This window comes from Triturus cristatus, chromosome 1_2 (genome assembly GCF_964204655.1).
Source record: "Triturus cristatus chromosome 1_2, aTriCri1.1, whole genome shotgun sequence".
In the NCBI taxonomy this organism is placed as follows: domain Eukaryota; kingdom Metazoa; phylum Chordata; class Amphibia; order Caudata; family Salamandridae; genus Triturus; species Triturus cristatus.
Window position 1 is genome coordinate 515535779 of NC_140580.1, and position 20410 is coordinate 515556188.

At 44.2% G+C, this 20410-nt stretch overlaps 1 protein-coding gene across 1 annotated transcript in view; it reads left to right on the plus strand.

Moving 5' to 3' along the window:
* Positions 1-20410, plus strand: part of ADAM12 (ADAM metallopeptidase domain 12) — a 2563649-nt gene that overhangs the window by 1716596 nt on the left and 826643 nt on the right. The window contains exon 11 of the mRNA XM_085606237.1: positions 367-515. Coding sequence (XP_085462363.1) covers positions 367-515 — 149 coding nt within the window. The remainder of the gene's footprint in view (positions 1-366; positions 516-20410) is intronic.

Genomic DNA, 20410 nt, shown 5'->3' on the forward strand with positions numbered 1-20410 from the left:
GGGATTTTTACCCTTTCAAGCCTTAAACCAGACAAGGGCACGTCACACAATCCGCTGAACTTAGCAAGTGCTGAACTTGTAGCCGCTGGGGTAAAACGTCACCGCTATCACACACCTAATTAGATGTTTCCAGCATGGACATGAGTCACGTCCATGCAAGGGAGCTCATTACACCTGGTAGCACAGACACATGGCAGGTCTCCTGCATTATCCTCAGGTGATTTGCACCTTAATGAGTAGCGCTCAACTGCACGCGGCGGTAAAATATGTGCTAAATGTCAAAAGTACCACGATGCAGATGCCAAACGCAGCTGCTCTGGCAAGCTAAAGAATAGGGTAATTAAGCCTTGATTTCTTTCATTGAAGGATCATTCGGACAACCCTCTCGGTGCAGCAGTGACTTTGGCCCACGAGCTTGGCCACAACTTTGGGATGAATCACGACACGCTGGAGAGGAGGTGCCACTGCAAAACATCTGCTGACAAAGGGGGCTGCATCATGACTCCGTCCTCCACGTAAGTGACACAGTGTACTGGTACAAAATGAATATAAAGGTACTCTCTCTACCCGTAAATAATGACACTTTATATTTCTGCAGCACCAGCATGCTTAACTTTTCACAATTGTCATTTCCCTAAATCGTAGCAAATTTGTCACATCTGTGGTAAAATACACTAGTTTATTCACAAAGAGTGTGCAGAAGTGAAAAATCTTAATGCATTTGTTTGGGTTGAAAATGCATCTTCACGCACACATTCAACCTTTGCTGTCCCTGGTCACTTTGGATATGAGGGACAGATATACAAGAGTTGACATACCCAGACCTCAGTATGTTAAAGATTATGACATACCTTCAGGTGGTGTTCCAAGCTACTGTCTATGAGCAGCTAACGACAATTTTGTAATGGCAGTGACACCTTGCAGCATAGACTACCAGCTTTAAAATTGTATCTTCTAATTGTTAAGTCAGGTTCCAACTCATCAAGGTGAGCATCATGTTTGTGAAGACATTTACCCATTTACGTCACCCCATTCCGTCATAGTAGGTTCAATACCTTTACAAAGTTAAGTGCTGGCAAAAGTTGAAAACGAACAATCTATCAAGAGAGGGAAGTAGAAGCAGTATGTGATTCCACTCAGCTCCCAAATGTGTTACAAAGAATCAAAAAGGAGTGGAGACCTGAGGCCTCGAGGGATCTTGATAAGAAATATGTAGAACCCTCAACAGCCATTTTCCGCCTTTGGTATGTTTTGACCATTGGCATAGTCATGGTTCATTGCATCATCATCGGGTCTTGTTGGACTCCAACAGGAGAAGATCCAGAGGAAATAGTTGGGAACTACTTCTAAAACAGTGAATTAAAATTACCTCTTTATCATAGAATTAGATTTATTCAAAACAATGATGTGGGTGGATGTGAAAAATAGGACCTGTAATGTGTCCGTCACATCACTTACAAAAGGTCAAAAAATTGTCTACATGTATCAGCTGACATGCGCCCTTGCCGGGTCGAAAGCTTTTGTCAGGACAAACTTTAGGGGAAAAGGATAACACCCCTTGTTTTTGTATATTACTCACGTTTAGTGGGACACTATCCCCTGGACATGGTTATGCGACCAGACGTATTCATACCGGCAAGGGAGATTGCATTTGTTCTCAACTGTGAATAAAGAGAGAAGTTAATTCACACACATTAGCAGACATTGTGTGGTATGTCTGGTTTAAATTCAATGTGCTTTCTACTCAGACTGATTATATTTCAAAACAACACAGAGATATGGAGGAATAACAGTCACATGTAGATTTTCAGTCTTAGTAGAAAGCACATTGTATCTAACTAAGTGCAATTAGCACACCTAAATTAAGCAACCATCATTAAGGGCATAAAACAATCATGAGATTTCACACATTTATAGGATGAAAACCAGACATATTACACAATGTCTGGTAATGTGTGTGAACTAACTTATCTTTATTCACAGCTGAGAGCAAATGCAATCTCGCTTGCCGGAATGAATATGACAGGCCACATAACCATGTCCAGGGGATAGTGCCCCACCAAATGTTGTAATATATAAAAAACAAGGGGGGGTTATCCTTTTCCCCTAAAGTTGATCCAGACGAACGCCATTGACCCGGCAAGGATGCATGTCAGGTGAAACATGTAGACCATTTTTTGACCTTTTGTAAGTGACATGAAGGACACATTACAGGTCCTATTTTTAACATCCACCTTTGTTTTTAAACTTACCCTTATCATTGATTTGAATTAATCTAATTATATGATAAAGAGGTAATTTTAATTCATTTTTTTTTTTTACATGTATTTCCTCTGGATCTCCTCTTGATGGAGTCCAACAAGACCCAATGATGATGCTATGAACCATGACTATGCCAATGGCCAAAGACATACCAAAGGTGGAAAATGGCTGTTGAGGGTTCTACATATTTCTTATCAAGATGCCTCAGGGCTCCACTCCACTTTTTGATTCTTTGTAAAAGTTAAAAAGGCACAGATGTAACCGGAAAACTCCATAAGGGTGGATGAAATTTAACCCACTTGGCACTTAAGTGGTGAAGGGTGTAGTATCTTGTTGATGGAAATCCTAGCAGGGAATGTTACCATTGATCGCCTTGGGTGGAAGGTGGTGGTGGTTCACAACAGAGGATGATGCTGCACATGGGTGGTTAGTGAGAGTCCGGTCTCTGAGAAGTGGACATTGCTGGAGTGGGACATGGGCTCTGAGGTAAGGATGAGGACCGCTGATCAGTGGGGGAGGTTTCCCATACCTGGTGCTTTCTCTCACACAGAATCTATTCAAGTTGCATAGGCATCTAATTTTCACCTCACAGGCTTCGACCTGCTTGGATGAAGTCACCTGACCAGCAGAGCTCCAAGCATACATTCTCTAGAATGTTAACTGCTGCTAGTCTCACAGCACATTCCCTCTCATGTTGAGAAACAAGGTCTTCAAATGGAATACAGCTGCCAATGAATGAAACAAAACAGTGCAACTGACACAATCCAGTTAACATGCTGCAATGCATTAGTATTTATCCATCAGCATCTCTGGGTTGCACCTAAAACAATATCACATTACAGACATAGTCACAAAGGATATGCAGAGAAAGCAGGATATTTCCATTTATAGCATGACCTTCCTTGATGATGAAGAAGAAAACAACTTTGAGAAACTCCTACCCTACACTCATTGGGCAGATGTATAAGAAAATTGGACAATTTTATTAACACTGAAACAGAACCAAAGCTACACATTCCCCAATACCCAAAGAAGCATCACACCATTCAACCGTTAAAGTGAAGGATTTCTGTTTTGTAATAAAATAATAAGGGGATAATGGCTATAGCCAGCCAAAACACTCACCCACCCTGAAATAACCCTTGTGAATCCCAGAAAGTGAGCATCCTAATCACAGTTTATGCATTATAATGCAGAATGGTTCATAGCAACAGACAGTGGGTGCTTGTCTAAGCTGTAGTGCTCATTTTATTTTGTTTTATTGTTTGTGGTTAGAAGCCTTCCGAAAATCTGCATATTTCTTAAAGCCTAGGTCAAAGCCTACTGCACACCAGTAACACATCGAACACTTATGGCACCCCCATCCCTGCAGAATGTGAAGAGGGGGCACTAAATCCCCCATACCCCACATGTATTCATTGGCCTCGGGCTAATTAAAGGATGCTCAAGTGTTGGTGGTCCTTCTGCACTACAGGGGCATCAGGAGCCTGCTTTACACTCCTGCAGCAGTGGACCTCTGATGAATTGCAGTAATACAGCATCAGTGAAGGCAAACATAATGGAAGGAGAACCTTTAGAGCTGAGCAAAGTGAGTTCTGAACAACAACAAGCAGGAGATGTAATGGGAAACCATTTATGCATGACGGGTCAAGAGAGCTTCCCAGTCGTCTAACCAGAAATGTTCTGGACCACAAATTGCTAAAAAAAAAAGAGTGAAATCTGCCACAACGAAAAATCCCATAAATGTTTGTAGAATACATCTATCATAAATCCAGAACCTGCATTCCAAAAGAAATGTGTTTTTTTCACCTCTTACACAAGGGCATGGTTAGAATGTTTCAAGAGTGTCCAAGCTTTGAGCAAAAAGTTTGCAATAGAAGAGTAACAAAGATTTGACTTCTCCAATGGTGTAATATAGCACAACTGGGACAACCCTCAGTTGCCTAACCCATGATTGTCTGGACAAAGAATAAGCTTATGAACTGATGAACTGATGAACACGCAGTCCGGCATAAACTTTCTCTTAAGACTCACAACTTAATTCCATGAACAGATGCACAATTTGAAGATGTTGTGGTGGTATTGTAGTTGGCAATGAAATGTGGATGAGCACGAGTGTTCCATATTTCATGGGTATGAGTAGGAGTGCATGTAATGCAGAGCCAGGAGATGCTGGCAAAGAGGCATCCAACACCTAGGTTGTACTGCAAATAAACTAATGGAAAATAAACTGAACATAGTGTGTTGAATAGCAACATTTCAGGATTTAGCAACAAGGACCTAAAAACCTTGTTTTTCAAGCTCACAGACAACTGAATGATTAATGAATTAAGTGTTTTTACGGAGACAAATTCAATTCTGCATTATGGATTATTGGCAATGCCTTTAGCATGATTTCTGGTATGCTTAGATTAAGCTCGGATTATGCGTAAGAATTACTGTGGGTGCGTGTTGATATTGTTTTGTTACGCACCGCACAGTAGCGCTTATTTTCAAAAGTCATCTTCAGCTGGCGCTTGCTGTGTGCAACATAGGCCTCAGCGGTGTTCTTGAAGTTCTGCTATGTGGAACTCCGCCAAATGACCAAAAAACTCTGCTGCGATGCGCAGATTCCGCAAGCGGCGGAGTGCGTTAGGACGCGCCATTTGCACTGATTTTAAGCGATGAGTGTTTGTCCCTCGCTGGGAAATCAGGTTTAATTACACCATGCGCAGCGCAAGAGGGCACTGCTTCTTTCTGCCACTCAAGTAGATGTTCTACTTGAGAGGCAGCTTCCTCAACCGAAACAGAAGGCTTCTCAAAGTGAGCGGTAGCAGCCATCTGCGACCTCCTCCGTTGAGAAATCTCGCTGCAAGGTGGTCTGGAGTAAGATTTTCCTCGCTAGTGCTCATCACTTAACGTTGATAAGCGCGAGCTAGGAAAAGACTGCAGAGCGGAGCACTTGTAACTCTATGCGCTGCGCGGACTGGGAAAAACTCTGCACACTCCACGAGCGAAGTGGAATTTCATGCCCAGGCCTATGCATCATTGGATCCAGCACGTGCAGCTGCGTAAATCATTCAATTGTTGATCAGAATGATGGGAAGGAGCACAAGGATTCACCAAGCATGAAGTAAAACTTATGTAGCACAGGGGCATGACATTATGTAGCAGCCACTTTACCACTGCAAAGAACGAGGAGATACGCACTAGTATATGATTTGGTGCGACACTTCAGCATAGGATCGTGATAGGTTCTTTTTCCTAAAAAAGGGGGAAATATTGTGTTGCAGCTAGTGATTGTACAGGATATATCCTTTTTAGTAAAGGTGAAAATGTATCTTTTTGACACATACATTTGAACATTTGCTAAAGAAAATTATAGTGGATAGAATTATTGAGTATTTCACCACAACCAGTGGAAACATCTTTTATTGTGTTGGCATAGTAACTCGTTTCGAACACTTGCATTTTGTGTGGTGAAGGGTGGACTGTGGACTAGTCACAGAGTAAACACAGCAGAATATTTTCTCAAAGAATAATTATTTACCCACAAAAGTAGTTCTTAGGCATTACACGGGAGCCTAATTTAATTGGGATGGAATAGAAGGAATATGTTTTTAATTATATTGCAACAATTGACAAAGAGAACAAATTCACATACGAAAGGAAGAACATATTGTGTTTTATTATTTTGGTCCAGAGGACTTGAGAGTGTATAATGAAGCACCTAAGGGACAGGGGCTTAGCTTCAGGGGTGTGTTTGGGGTGTTACACCCCCTAATAATGTATTAATAGTAAATAGTTGGGTACAGGACCTATCAGTTGGGTATGATAAGGTGTCTGTTGGATTTCATAGGGGATTTTTAAATACGCAGACAAAAACACACACACTCTTCTGATTTAAAAATGGGTATTTTGCAAAATACTGTGTTTTGAGTACCCCTCCCAATTCTCACTCCACTGGCCCTTAAGCCACTCTCACGCGCTGTTTCCCATATAATAGTTAACTTAATAAGCTTGCGTGATTGTCGGAAACTCTGGAGCTCACACCCTCCAAGTCTTACTGACCAAGTTACGCTACTGCTAAGGAGAGGAGTGGAAGAGATGAAGAGGTTTTTGAGGATTTGGATCCTTCTATTTTGCACCAAACGTTTGTATTTGTGTCACTAGATACAAGTTTTTTTCAAAGAAATCGTGAAGAACACGAAAGTATTGATGGTTATATTAAAACATGAGGAAACTTGCTAGTGAAAGTAAATGTGGTGCTCTGCAGGAATTGGTTGATTAGAGACCAGGTTGTGATGTTTGCTAGAGATGTTAGTATGCAGGAGAGGCTCTAGATAAATAGAGATTCAGAGTTGACAAACATTTTGGAAATTGTGTGTAAAGCGGAGTTATCTGGACAATGTGCAAAGGCCATTAATTCTGAATCAGAATGTTTTCAAAAAGAATGTAACCTTTGCTACTTGCCAGCTGGCCTCCCCCTAGAAGGGCTTCGTTGATTTTACTGATGTGACTGTCACTGTGGTGAAGGATTCAACCCTTAACATAGAAAACCATATTCCCTTAGCAGTAAAATACAGTGTTCAATACAGAGCAGAGATCAAAAACTCATTATGGTGGAACAAAAACCTTGGAGCTTTTATCTGCACAGATGGCAGTCCTCGTGTTTCAAAAAATGCATTGACAGCTACTATGCAGTGCAGAAGTGCCAGAAAGAAAAGCTTTATGTTTAAGATGGACAGATAACAAAAACATTAGCTGGAGAGACTGGGAGAGTTCTAAATAAAGCATCAATTTGTTTGCTGAAATTATGATACATGCAAAAACAACAGTTGATGGACAGAATGCAGAACAATGTCATACATTCACCCCAGTACAGAGATCTGGGCCTAAATCCATCGTTTTTTTGCTCACCATGCCATTCCAGTTTGAACCCAGCCATATGCAAATCAGTCTTGACCCTGTGCCTTATGGGAACAGTCCAGCCCGAACTGAACAGCCCGGCAATGTCCAGGTACAGCCATAGCTGACTGCTTAGCAGTTGACAATTTTGGAGACTCAAGCTTCCCTTTTTAGAATCTATTTCCAGACACAGCTGTGATTTAGGGTGTCATGGTTTGAAGTTCATGCTTTGGAGTGGAGGGTGCTCCTTTGAAGTAGCCACTCCTCTGCCCTGTGCTTTTCCCAGGAAGTAGTCTGTCACAGTAGGAGCTACTCCCACGGAGACAGCCCCACAACAGAGGCCATGGAAGTTACTTGTGGATCACACCCGAATCTCAGCCTCACTGATATATTCCTAACATATAGCCTTCCTGCAAAAGCCCCCAGTTCTACTCTTTATAATTCCCTTATCAGCCGCATCTCCTTACTGAGATGTGACACGGCCCCACTGACCAGTGCCCTTTCCAGTATCAAAGAGCCCTTTTGAAGTGCACAGGAGAGCCATGTTCTCCCTTAATCCACTGTATGTCCCGCCCAGCTCCCTGGTGCATAGATAGCAATCCACAAATCTCCTGCACTTCCACATTCTTTTCCAAAGCCCTGAGTTTCTAAAATGGAGCCCACAAGCCTCCATGTATTGCACAACTCACGTGCACACATACATCACAGCGCCCACACACAAACACACCTGCACTGCACCTGCACTGCACAGCACTACGTGTTAAAATGATGTAGGCCCATGGTGAATTGTTAGACCCGGGATCCCTGTTTGGCTGAGGTATGTACCATAGGCCAAATAGGGACCCGCGTTTCCACGTCAGGTAAAGGAAGGACACCTTCTGGGATAGACCCCGCTCACCCCCTTGGTAACTTGGCACGAGCAGCCAGGCTTATCTTCAAGGCAAATGTGTAAAGTATTTGCAACCATGCTCACAGCAACCTAATGATGGCACCACAAATGGACTCCACACGAGTTTGATAAAAAATGAGTATAAATTTTATATAAAAAGATATACGATAAGACCACACAATATGAATCCAACATATGAGTATTTGCAATATTCCTCCTGGATGGTTGTTAGGCCAGCCCTTGTAAGTTCTGGCGATCATAATGAGCACTTCTAAACATTCCACTGTAGTCCTAATACAATGTTATGCAGTTTGTAATGCTAGAATCAGGCACTTTGCAATGAAAAAGTAATGCAATGCGTAACGCAACAATCAGGCACTCTGCAATGTAGAAATAATGCAATGTGTAACGCAACAACCAGGTACTTTGTTATGCAGAAATAATGCAATGCGTAATACGCTAATCAGGTAGTTCGTTATGCAGAAACAATGCAATGCGTCATACAACAATCAGGTAGTTTGTTATGCAGAAATAATGCCATGCGTAATACACTAATCAGGTAGTTCGTTATGCAGGAATAATGCAACAGGTAATACACTAATGAGGTAGTTCGTGATGCAGGAATAATGCAATGCGTAATACGCTAATCAGGTAGTGCATTATGCAGAAACAATGCAATGCGTCATACGACAATCAGGTAGTTCGTTATGCAGAAATTATGTAATGTGTAATACGACAATCAGGTACTCCGTTATGCAGAAATAAGGTAATGCGTAATACACTCCAGCACCAATCACTGTGCCTTAGGCGGTCTCTCTGCCACTCGTGCTGACTCGCAGTCAGCCTCTGTCAACAGTTGCCCCCAACACAGGTATGGTATAACAAAAAGTGCAGCTCCGCACTCCGGCCCCGGTAGTGCCACTCGCTTGGCCTGTATGGGCGCGATACAAGCCGAAGCAGAGGCTCGCGCTGCCGGAATGAGAGAGAGGCCGAGAACGTCTCCCTCTGAGCCTGCACCCCGCCCCATGCAATCTTTGGGAACGGGCAACGGCGGGCCCAGGCCGGTGACTCAGCTCCTCCGGGGCTGCCGGTCCGGGACGCTACTGATACGAAGATCTCAGGCTGCCACAGGGCACACGCACACAGCGTCGCTGAGACTCATGTGAGCTTCGGGTGCATGATCACCAGGCACTCCTCACGAAGGTCTCAGGCTGCACGAAGAACACGCACATTGCGTCGCTGAGACTCACTTTAACTCCGGGTGCAAGATAACAAGGCAATCCTCACGAAGGTCTCAGGCTGCATAAAGCTCACGCACACAGCATCGCAAAGACTCACTTGGATTCCGGGTGCACATTAACAAGGCAATCTCCACGAAGGTCTCAGGCTGCACAAAGCACACGCACACAGCGTCGCTGAGACTCACTTGGATTCCAGGTGCACGTAAACAAAGCAATCCTCGTGAAGGTCTCAGGCTGAACAAAGCACATGCACACAGCGTCGCTGAGACTCACTTGGATTCTACTGCACACGATAACAGGACGATCCTCACGAAGGGCTCAGGCTGCCAAAAGCACATGCACACAGCATCACTGAGACTTGCTTGGACTTCAGGTGCCCACGATCACATGGCATTCCTTACGAGGGTCTCAGGCTGCAATAAGCACATGCACACAGCGTCTCTGAGACTCTCCTGGAAACTTTTGTGTTCCTGAGTTTCCGCAACAGGGAGCCAGCTCACCTCGGTCCCTTGGGGATAAGTTACTTCAGGGCACAGCAAAGTCCTTTCAAGCAGGGGGATACAGCACACAGCAAAGTCCCTTTAGCCTTTCCTTGTTTAAACAGCAAACTGCAGGCCAGCCCCAGAACACACAGCAAGGGTCAGTCCCTTCCTTCAGTCTCTTCAGTTGTTTCTTCCTTGGCAAAGGTTCCTCTTGACCACGAAGTCGCTCCAGTCTTGTTCACACTTGATCAAGCCATTCTCCAAAGTTCAGGGGCTTCAGCTCTCATAGTTATACCCCTCAATGGCTTTGAAGTCTTTGTGTTCAGGGGGGCACTGACCCCTGTTCAAACCAGTTCTGGGTGCCTCCCTGTCGGTGACACCTTCTTCCTTTGATTAGTGGGGGTCTGGATTCTTAATCACTCAGCAGGAGATGGAACAACCAAGGCCTCTTCACCTCTAGGGGCTACTCCTCCCCCTACACTCCAGATCCAGGTCAGCCTATTGCGCTGTCACCTCCTCCCCTGGGACAAGACATTCCCCAGATCCTATCGCTTTCAAATCCAGACAGTCAATCCACAACCAGGCAGAGACACACGGAAATGGTAGAGAACAAAAACCCAGACACTTCTAAAAGAGTGGCTTCTAAACATATATTGCAAAAACTACCTTCATAAAAAGATGTGTTATTGCATTGTGAGTTCAGGCACACTGAACGTCACCTCTCCATCTTAAGCCTTTGGGAAGATATGCTTGAAAACATACTACACAGCCTCCCCATTCTGTCCTATGGGCAAGATGCCTTTCCACAGTGAAAAACGAAATGGAGATTATTTCACTGTCAGGACATGTTACACACCTTAGTACATGTCCTACCTTTCACATGCACTGCACCCTGCCCAGGGGATACCTTGGACCTACCATAGGGGTGTCTGATGTGCATAGAAATGGAAGGATAATGTCAGCAAGTGGGTACACTTGACAGAACAACATGGCAGTTTAACAAACTGCACGCAGGCACTGCAAAGGCAGGCCTGAGTTCCCTATTTAAGGCTACTGGTGTGGATGGCACAAGTAGTGCTGCAGGCCCACTAGTTGCTTTTGCATTACCAGCCCCGGCACACATAGTGCACTTTACTAGGTACTTTACTAGTAAGGCAAACATACCAATGATGGACAACCAATTACTTTATACAGGGAGTACTTGCACTTTGACACTGATCGGCAGTGGCAAAGTGCCTAAAGCATCTAAGTTGGCAACACCATGTCAGAAAAAAAGTGTAGGGGGAAAGCAAAAAGTTTAGGGAACTTCAGCCAAAAAGGGCCAAGTCCTACATGAGTTAAGCACACAGCAGTGGAATTTTACATGAGTAGGCCGGTAGGCCCCACTACAGTGATACAGGTAAAAAAGGCTTGTTTACTCTACTGATCATAATTACAAAAACATACTATGCTGCCACCAGTGCACTTGTGCTACTTAACTCTGATTAGGGCAGCATCCCTTCGCCACTGTGAAGGTAGAGCTTTGGGCGCCCATCCTGGGCTAACAAGGCAGGCCAAGGAAAGGCTACAAATGCATGATCTGTGCTCACCCATGACCAGCAATCATCACTAGGGCTAGGGATGCAGATATTGTTGCAGGAGGGGCACTTAAGGCAGGGATTCATGTCTGTTACAATGAGACGGACGTTTCCGTCTCAACACAAAGCTTCATGAAGAACATGGTTTTCTATATATTTGGAGGGAAAAACATTCCAAAATAGTCACCCCATCAATGACTGAAATTAATATAATGTGAATTCATAAAACCAGCAAGCCTAAAGATATGTGCACCGCCTGCAGATCAGTAGCCCTTAAGAACTCAGATGGCAGGTTCTTTGCTAAGATCCTAGCTAACATATTGTCTCCACATATGCATTTTCTGATTCACCCAAACCAGTCAGTGTTTATTACCAACAGACAGGCATCTGATAACAGTAGACGATTGCACCATTTAAATACCAACAAACACAAAATACCAAATAGACCAACTAACAAACGATACTATCATTGGATGCTGAAAAAACATTCAATAAGGTCAATCAGTACTTCTTCAGTCGAATACTAAGAGCTACAGGACTAGGTTTGAATACGATACCCCTTAACAAGACTAACTCTAAAACTCTCAAAGTAAACATTTTAATTACTGGAGTGAAAATAGAGACAGTTCATCTTTCTAGGGTGACAAGACAGGGATGCTACCTATCCCCACTTATTTTCGCAATGATTAGGTAAGATGCAAACATAAAACGGATGCCATTGGAAGATGATCAACATCAGATTCACTTATTCACTGATGATATCCTGCTGACCGTAAATGGTCCTGGGGACTCCATTTAAGCAGCCCTGTCCATTATACAAGAGTGCCATGCAGCATTAAGAGTAAACCTGGAAAAATCTGAAATACTAAGTGTGCTTCTAGATCTAGAGACTAGAACTCAAATCTCTGGTATTCCACAATTCTAGTGGACTGAGAAGAAAAGATATTTATATCCCATAGCTTTAAGAAAACGTTACTCTGAGAACTACCCCAGACTATTCGCAACCATTAAAAAATGACTGACGACGCTGGCTTCCCATGTTTTTATTAAGGCTGTGCAGTATTGTGGCTATTAAAATGAATGTATTACCTGGATTATTGAACTTATTTGAAACTCTCCCAGTGATGAAACCCAGGAGAGATTTGGCATATCTTCAAACTGTAAAAGGCACACTTATTTGGGCAGCTAAGAAACCAAGGGTAGTCAAATCGGTCCTAATGGTAGGAAAGGAAATGGGTGGTTTTGGTTTTGCCTGACATAACTATTAGTTAGCAGCTCAACTCTGCATATTATTGAATGGTTACTGTTTGAAACAGAGAAACACTATGGCCATATAGAGAAAGGAATCTTGGGGCGAGCACCGTGGGATGTAGCATGGCTTCCCAAAAAGGATAGACCACCAGAAAGCTACATATCCAATAGCCTATGTTCAACTTTAGAAGCCATGGGATAACGTTGCAAAAAATCTGATAATTACGTTCTTCCAATACCCCTATACTCTTTATAAATATTGAATTTCTGCCTGTAGAGTTTTGGGTGAAGGGGAGTGTACGATGCTCGGGAATCTATTTCATGGAGGTGAAATTAAATCTTTTAATTCTTCTAAAAGACCATTCCACATAGGTGAATTAGAAGAACGTATGCACTACTTTCAATTTTGACTTGGCATTAGATTATAAGCTTGCGGGTACTACTGTTTGAATAATTATTTATGAATTATCCTATGATGGAAGAGCTACTTTCATGCACGTAATTCCCTTTTACGAGCCTGAATCGAAACACTAAATGTTCTACATTCAAAGAGGATACGACTTTCTAGGCAATGCTATCTCCATGTCAAGATGGCAGAGACTTGTTTTTGAGCCACTGGGAATGGCTACGGAGGACCACGCCTCTGTGTAGCCATAGGTGACCCGCTGCCCTACCCATTCGCATAATGGCGGCACATACCTTGGCGTACTTGGCGTCTAGCTGATGTGGCGATATTCGGGAACTTTTCCCGGGGGACGATCCGACCAGTGGCGGCTGGTGACATTTGAAAGTGGTGGGGCGTCAAACGTGTGGTGGAACGCACCGCGGCGAGCGAGCGCGCCCGATCAGCATAAGGAGGGTTCGGGGGGGTCCCCCCCCCGAGAAAATGTGGAAAAAGAGTGGGCAAATGGTGCATTTTCAAGCAAATTTGAGAAAGCAAGATGGTTAAAAAAGCAATTGTGAAAGTACAGTTATTACATTAATAAAGAGATGTCAATGTCATATTAATAACATAGGTAGTTCTTTATTCAGTATAATCACAGAACTGCATAGCAGACTTCGAGATAACAATGCTGAGTACCATTCATACATAGCACATTTGCCATCAAAATGTTCTTTTTTTGAAGCATTCACCTTAACTGTTTGAGCTCGTAAAATAAGTAAAGCAGTGGCAGCTGGTGATTTTTCAAAGTGTAAAAAAGTTAGAACCAACTGAGCCCAACTGATATAAGTCAAGATCAGGGGGAGGGGGTTCTTCATCTAAGAAGTTTTTGAAAGAAAAAAAGGGCAAATAGTGCATTTTAAGCTAATTTAGACAAAAAAATGAAAAAGCAATAAGAATCTAGACCACACATAGGGTGCACGACAACTGAGCTGCCTCTTTGTTAATGGCATTATTGTAAGGAGGGAGGCTGAACACTTCTAGTAAAGTACACCTGCACCTCAGTAAGCAGTCTAGGGACATAGTGTTGGACTAAACCTGACTTGTATTTTTATTTGTCACAAATCTAACAAAAAATAAAAACATAAGTTGGCAGTGTAAGGCACAAGACCCACCATGAAAGCTTTAATGTGAAAACACACTTCCTTCTGTAATTACTAAAACATACACAGCGACAGTCCTATTCTGCCTCAGCATTGTGGCTTTTATTGAAAAAAGGACACTAGATGGAATACATAATCTCCCAAATACATTCTGTAACTATTTCTCACAGCGAAACATCGATCACATGCATCAGTGTACACTGTTGTTGCTCTATAAAATATAAAAGCCAACAGTTGAAAAACTGCTGAAAAAAATATTTAAAAATCATAACAAAGCACAACAGTGCATTACTGCTGCATAATCAGTAGTTTTGCCTGTAAATTGGACAGTCACCCGAGGTCAGCTCTGTACCCCCAGAAACATCAAAGTCCAAGTTCATATAGGTGTTTTGCAAGGTATAGGAGATTGCATGCACTTTACTTGCTGCAGACAATGTTTGTGGTAGTACCAGAGAAATAAACAGTAAAAGCAGCCTTCCAGACCATAAAACAGGAGCACAAACATAACAAAAAAAACTGCCTACTCTTTCCCATTATTAAACGTTACCTCACTGTGTTAGTGATGACTTCACTCGGCCTCAGGAGTCTGCTGAGAGAAGGGTTCCCACTTCACCTCTACTCTCGCCTTCTGTCAGCAGAATCTGTTGCGCAAATTGCACTGCATTTTACGCTACTAAGTTAAAGGCATCAAATGGCGTGCCAGCCACCTAGCTTAGGCGGCAAGGAGCCTTTGATGTGGTTTCTAACACTTGCAACAATGTGAAACTCTATGTAGGTATTCTGGGTTTGCAGACCTCTTTACAGCACTAAAGTGAAATAACATGCGCTCTCTGACATACTTTGGGTGCTCTCATACACCAATCTATAAATAGAAGCAGATCGGCTTAGTTTGGCACACATGTATCCATGTCAAAAAGTTGTGGCGGAACCTGCCATTGAGCAGCACTGATACTTGGACCTGAATCCAAAAGTGGACCCAGCTTTAATTTTAAGAACCCTGAGTGAAAGTGCACCCTGCTTTAATTTGAAGAACCCTGAGTGCTTTCTGCCCTCTTACTCTCCCTGCTCTGCCAGTGGCTCTCTAATTACCCATCTGCCTCCTTCTACCCCTCTCTGACTCTGCCCTGCTCCGTGCTCTCTCTCGCCGCTCTGACTGCCCCTCTGTCTCTGCCCTCTTACAGTCAGAGCTCTCTCTCTGGCCCAACTGCCTCTCTCCTACCTCCTGCCACTCTCTGTCTCTGCCCCACTGATCTCTCTGCCTCCCAGGCTCTCCCCCCTCTCACTCTCCCATCTCTGACTGCGATTCTTGAACTGCCTCTCTTTCTCTGCCCTCCTACTCTCCCCGCTCTGCCTGTCCTCTAACTGCCCCTCTGTCTCTGCCTTGCTCCTCTGTCCCTGCCCTGCTCCACACTCTTTCTCTCGCCGCTCTGACTGCCCCTCTGTCTCTGCCCTTCTCTGCCCTCTTACACTCAGAGCTCTGTCTCTGGCCCAACTGCCCCTCTCCCGCCTCCTGCCACTCTCTGCCTCCGAGGCTCTCCCCCCTCTTACTCTCCCCTCTCTGCCTGCGGTTCTCTCACTGCCTCTCTTTCTCTGCCCTTCTCTGCCCTCCTACTCTCCCCGCTCTGCCTGTCCTTTGACTGCCCCTTTGTCTCTTCCCTGCTCCTCTGTCCCTGCCCTGCTCCACACTCTTTCTCTCGCCGCTCTGACTGCCCCTCTGTCTCTGCCCTTCTCTGCCCTCTTACACTCAGAGCTCTGTCTCTGGCCCAACTGCCCCTCTCCCTCCTCCTGCCACTCTCTGCCTTCGAGGCTCTTCCCCCTCTTACTCTCCCCGCTCTGCCTGTCCTTTGACTGCCCCTTTGTCTCTTCCCTGCTCCTCTGTCCCTGCCCTGCTCCACGCTCTATCTCACGCCACTCTGATTGCCCCAAAAAACCACAAACATACTTTAATTTTATTCTAAACCAAAGGAATGTTACCACTTTTCTGTGATATACAAGCTGATGAATATACTATAACAGAATTGTCGGTATATGTATTCAGTATTTCTTATATATAAATATATCACACTCGTGTAAAATCCAATATTTACAGTCATAAACATGTAGTGATTAAATACATTCTTTAGTTGTTTCTAAGTATAACTATAATAAAGAAACTTTGAACATAACCTAAGGGAAATCCCATCCTACAGCCAGTCAGATGGAGCCATAAAATACAAATCACTCACCTCGTGAGACAGGGTTGAGAGTCTGCAGAGCACCATCTGGACTCTGCAAGCAGTGACGCAGCCACGAGTCCCAGCCAACTGAAGTGGGCACCTAAGCAACCTTCCCTTCATGCTGCCATCGTGTCCAGGGGTCTTCTGCTGGCTGCCAGACAGTCCATCACCGTGTAGTGCTGTAGACGTGTGATGCACCTACAATTCAACACCGGAAACAGAAAACTCGAGTCTGCGCAGTGTGTCTTCAGGAATCATGTGGATACACTGCACAGAATCAATTTCTACGCTTCCTGTCTGCCTGGAGCCTCTACCCCACCCCTTGCCAACTCCTCACAGGGTGGGACCAACCCACCGTGACGAGTTGGAAATGGGTGGGGTAGCCATGCTCTTCACTCCCTGATTGACGTGAAGCCCCTGCACTACAGGGCTTAAGCCTGAAGCGCCCGGGGCTAACTTTACCCCCACGTCATCAGGGGGTGGAGACTGATCCTTTGAGCTATGTGTTTGCCGAGCTGATGACCTCACAGACCTCAGGTCGGTGAGCTCTTCAGCCCGGCAAATAGTTTGCCCAACGTCACTCAGCGTCAGTGACTCAGGCTGGCATTGTGCATTACTTATGGCCCCATTCACAGAAAACAAGGATGGCATGTATACTATTTACCGACCGAATTTAGGTGAGTGCAGCAGCCTGCATTTTTAATAACATAAACTGCAAACTGTTTTTATTGTGGAGATGGACGGTGATGATGGGGACAAAAGTAAAGGGGAGCCCCGACGCCCGGTACGAGAAACCGCCACTGGATCCGACAGTGCAGCAGGGCACGGGGGAGACAGGGAATCTCCCTCTCTCATGTAAGCTGCCGATTACATAGTGGATTTGGAGACTCGGAGAGCGGAGCGTGATCGGGAGGCACCCGCTCAATTCAGGGAACGGCAGGGAGGCTCTCACGCGTCCAGCTGATGCAGCGCGTCTCGGCAGCGAGCTGGGATTGATCCTTTCCCGGCATTTATTGCTGTGGTTTGTTGTGCTCTGCCCATCGGAGGGCGGTGAGAGTGCTGTACAGTGTTGGGGGAGACGGGAGCTACGTGGATCACCTGGAGTGAGACGGAAGGCGGGACAAATACCCTCCTGGAAGGTGAAATAATTCAGGTACAGAGTACTCGAGGGCAAATTCGGGACTAAAAATAAAATAAAAATTCAGGACTAAAAAAATGGGATACATAGAGAATAAGAAGGGAAAGAAAATGGGTAAACCTCAGAAGAATGTGAATGCTGTCAACCAAGTAGATTCGGTGGCTCGCCTCAAGGCAAAAACGCGCCTAGCTCAGACAAAAAAAGCTGCACGCCGGGCCAATAAGGAAAATAACTCTAGCTCCCCTGGTCTTGACAGCACCCTCGAAAGCTCGGAGGAGGAATTGCCCCCCACCACTGTCTCTCTACAACATGAGGAACAGGGAGATCTAGTGATTGATCAGGGAAATGCTTCACCAGAATTGATAGAAGTTACTGCTGTATCGACCAAGGCTCAACAGGGTAACCCTGTATTGGATGGCCTAAAGAAAGCTCTAAACGAATTGAAGGAATTTCCATTGTTTGTAAAGAAAACTACCTTACAACCTCCACAAACTTCCTCTTTAAGCCCAAGTTCAAATTCAAAAACATCTAAAGTCGTATCGTTGGGGCCTGGATTGGTTCTTCCAGTATTATTATCAGACCTGATACTAGACCCGGCTCCCAAAGAGCAGGAAATATTCCAACAAAATGTTATATCTGATCATTTGGGGGCCCAGATGTTACAGCAAGGTTTAACTCAAGCACAAGACTCAGTGATACCCCCGGCATCACCAACATCACTAACATCCTTGAGCTCAGGGGAAAAGACTGTATCCAGGCCAAATCCATCCCATGTCCTAGATGCAACGGATGAAGATAGAATGACAGTGATTGATACCCCTCTGAATTTGATACCTCTAAAAATGAAACTCCAGTTGCAATCCCAATCCCAACTCCAACCGGGATCTCAAGGGGAAGTACTGCCAGAAGCTGCATTGGCTCAGGTAGCTCCTATGGCCGGAAGTACGAGTCTCGATATTGAAGATACGAAAAGTAACTCCAGCCAAAATATGGAGTCCATGGGTGTCTATCAGCTAGATATTAGAGACATGCTCAATCTAATACTGGAAGAGGTCCGTGAAATAAAAAAACACAGCAATTGGAAATTCCTGCTTTGCATCTAAGACTGGGGAAAATCGAAGAAGCGATGACATGTTTTCCCATCAGACTTCAGGAGGCAGAAGCTAGAATTTCTGTATTGGAGGATCAAGTGAATACGGTTATGGGGGAGGCAAAAGAGGCGCTGAAAAACAAAAGCTACCTGGAGAACAAATTGGAGGAGCTCGAAAAACCATTCCCGGAGGTCTAACCTCCGGATTGTTGGGGTTCCCGAGGGTATTGAAGGCTCTCAACCCCTCCAATGGCTCAACTCATTTATCAAACAGAGTGTTCTTCCGGAGTTTGAGAGTGATCTCACCATTACAAGAGCCCATCGAGTTCCAGCACAACCTTTCCCTAATTCCACGATTCCAAGAACTATCCTGCTGAATTTCGCAGACTTTCGTATTAAGGAAAGAATCCTGACAAGAGCGATCCAGCAGAGACAGTTTTTAGTAAATGAGACTACCAAGTGTCGTATATTCTCTGACATGTCTGCCGCTGCTGCTCGAAGAAGAAAATAATTTGTTAAGATTCTCCATCTGTTTAAAGCCTATGGCGCCCAGGCATCAATTGCGCAACAGTCGAAATTGAAAGTTTTAGTTAAAGGGAAGTTTTTTATGTTTTCTGATTTAGAAGAAGCCCAGGCACTATTAAAAGAGATTTCATCAGGGTCTAGGGCTTAAATATTGATATACATTTGATCTACTACATGGTAAAGAAAAAGGCTTCCTTTCCTTTAATGTAAGGTGTGTTTGCCAGCAAGCCATTTTTAGATTGCTTTAAAGGTATTGTTGGGGGTACTAGGGTTAGCAGGGTCACTTAGGGTGTAATTTCATGACACCCATGAGGGCAAATGGGAGGGTTGAAATGTGATCAGCGTGGTTGGAAGGGGTTTTTCCACATTTCAGGGGGTGGTTTTTTTTCCTCGGGGTAGGAAGGGTGGGGGGACAGGGTTTATTGCAGAAAAAAAGAGCAAAAGATACAGTTGGTACAGAGACCGCAAAAGTTGGAGTTTGGGCAGGGAGTGGGCCAGGAGCCTACTCCAAAAATAGAATTAATCATAGAAACCAGTAAGTGTAAGATCCTATCAGTTAACGCAAATGGAATGTTAACTAAAAAAAAGTATGTCGCTCTTTTAGATGACTAACATCACTAAATCCCCAAATTATGTTTGTTCAGGAGACACATTTGAAATCTAACTCTCCCAAACTATTTATACCCAAGGCTTTTTCAAAAGTTTTTTTTGCCTCTTCAGGCTTAGCGGTGCGAGGAGTAGCAATTTACTTCTCAAGCAAACTTCCCTGGGAATTTTGATAAGTGCAAAGGGACACATATGGGAGATTGATCTGGGTGGTAACTAGGCTACAGGGGAAAGTGCTGAACTTTATCAATTACTATGGCCCTGTTTCTTATGATATTGTACCTCTGGTCCAAATTAATGATCTATTGATAGGAGCCCCCGGCCAGGTGATTATCGGAGGGGATTTCAATTTTATACAGGACATAAGGAAAGATACTTCTAACAGGAATAAAAAACAACTAAAACCAAATACAAAAAAATTAGTTGAAGCCATCAGACAAGAATACCAACTGGTGGATCCATGGTGGGAAATTAATCTAGATAAGGAATTCTATACCTGCTACTCGCACCGTTTTCGGACAGCATCACAAATTGATTTTTTTCTTGCCTCCAGATCCCTCCAGGTTCAATAGGCTGGTATTGGATGTAACCCATTTTCAGATCATGCTTACGTCAGGATAGAAATGGTGCTTGGGGGAGGAATTAGGGAGCGGCCCAGGTGGCAGCGCGACCGTCTAATTCTGCAGGACAAGGACTGTGTA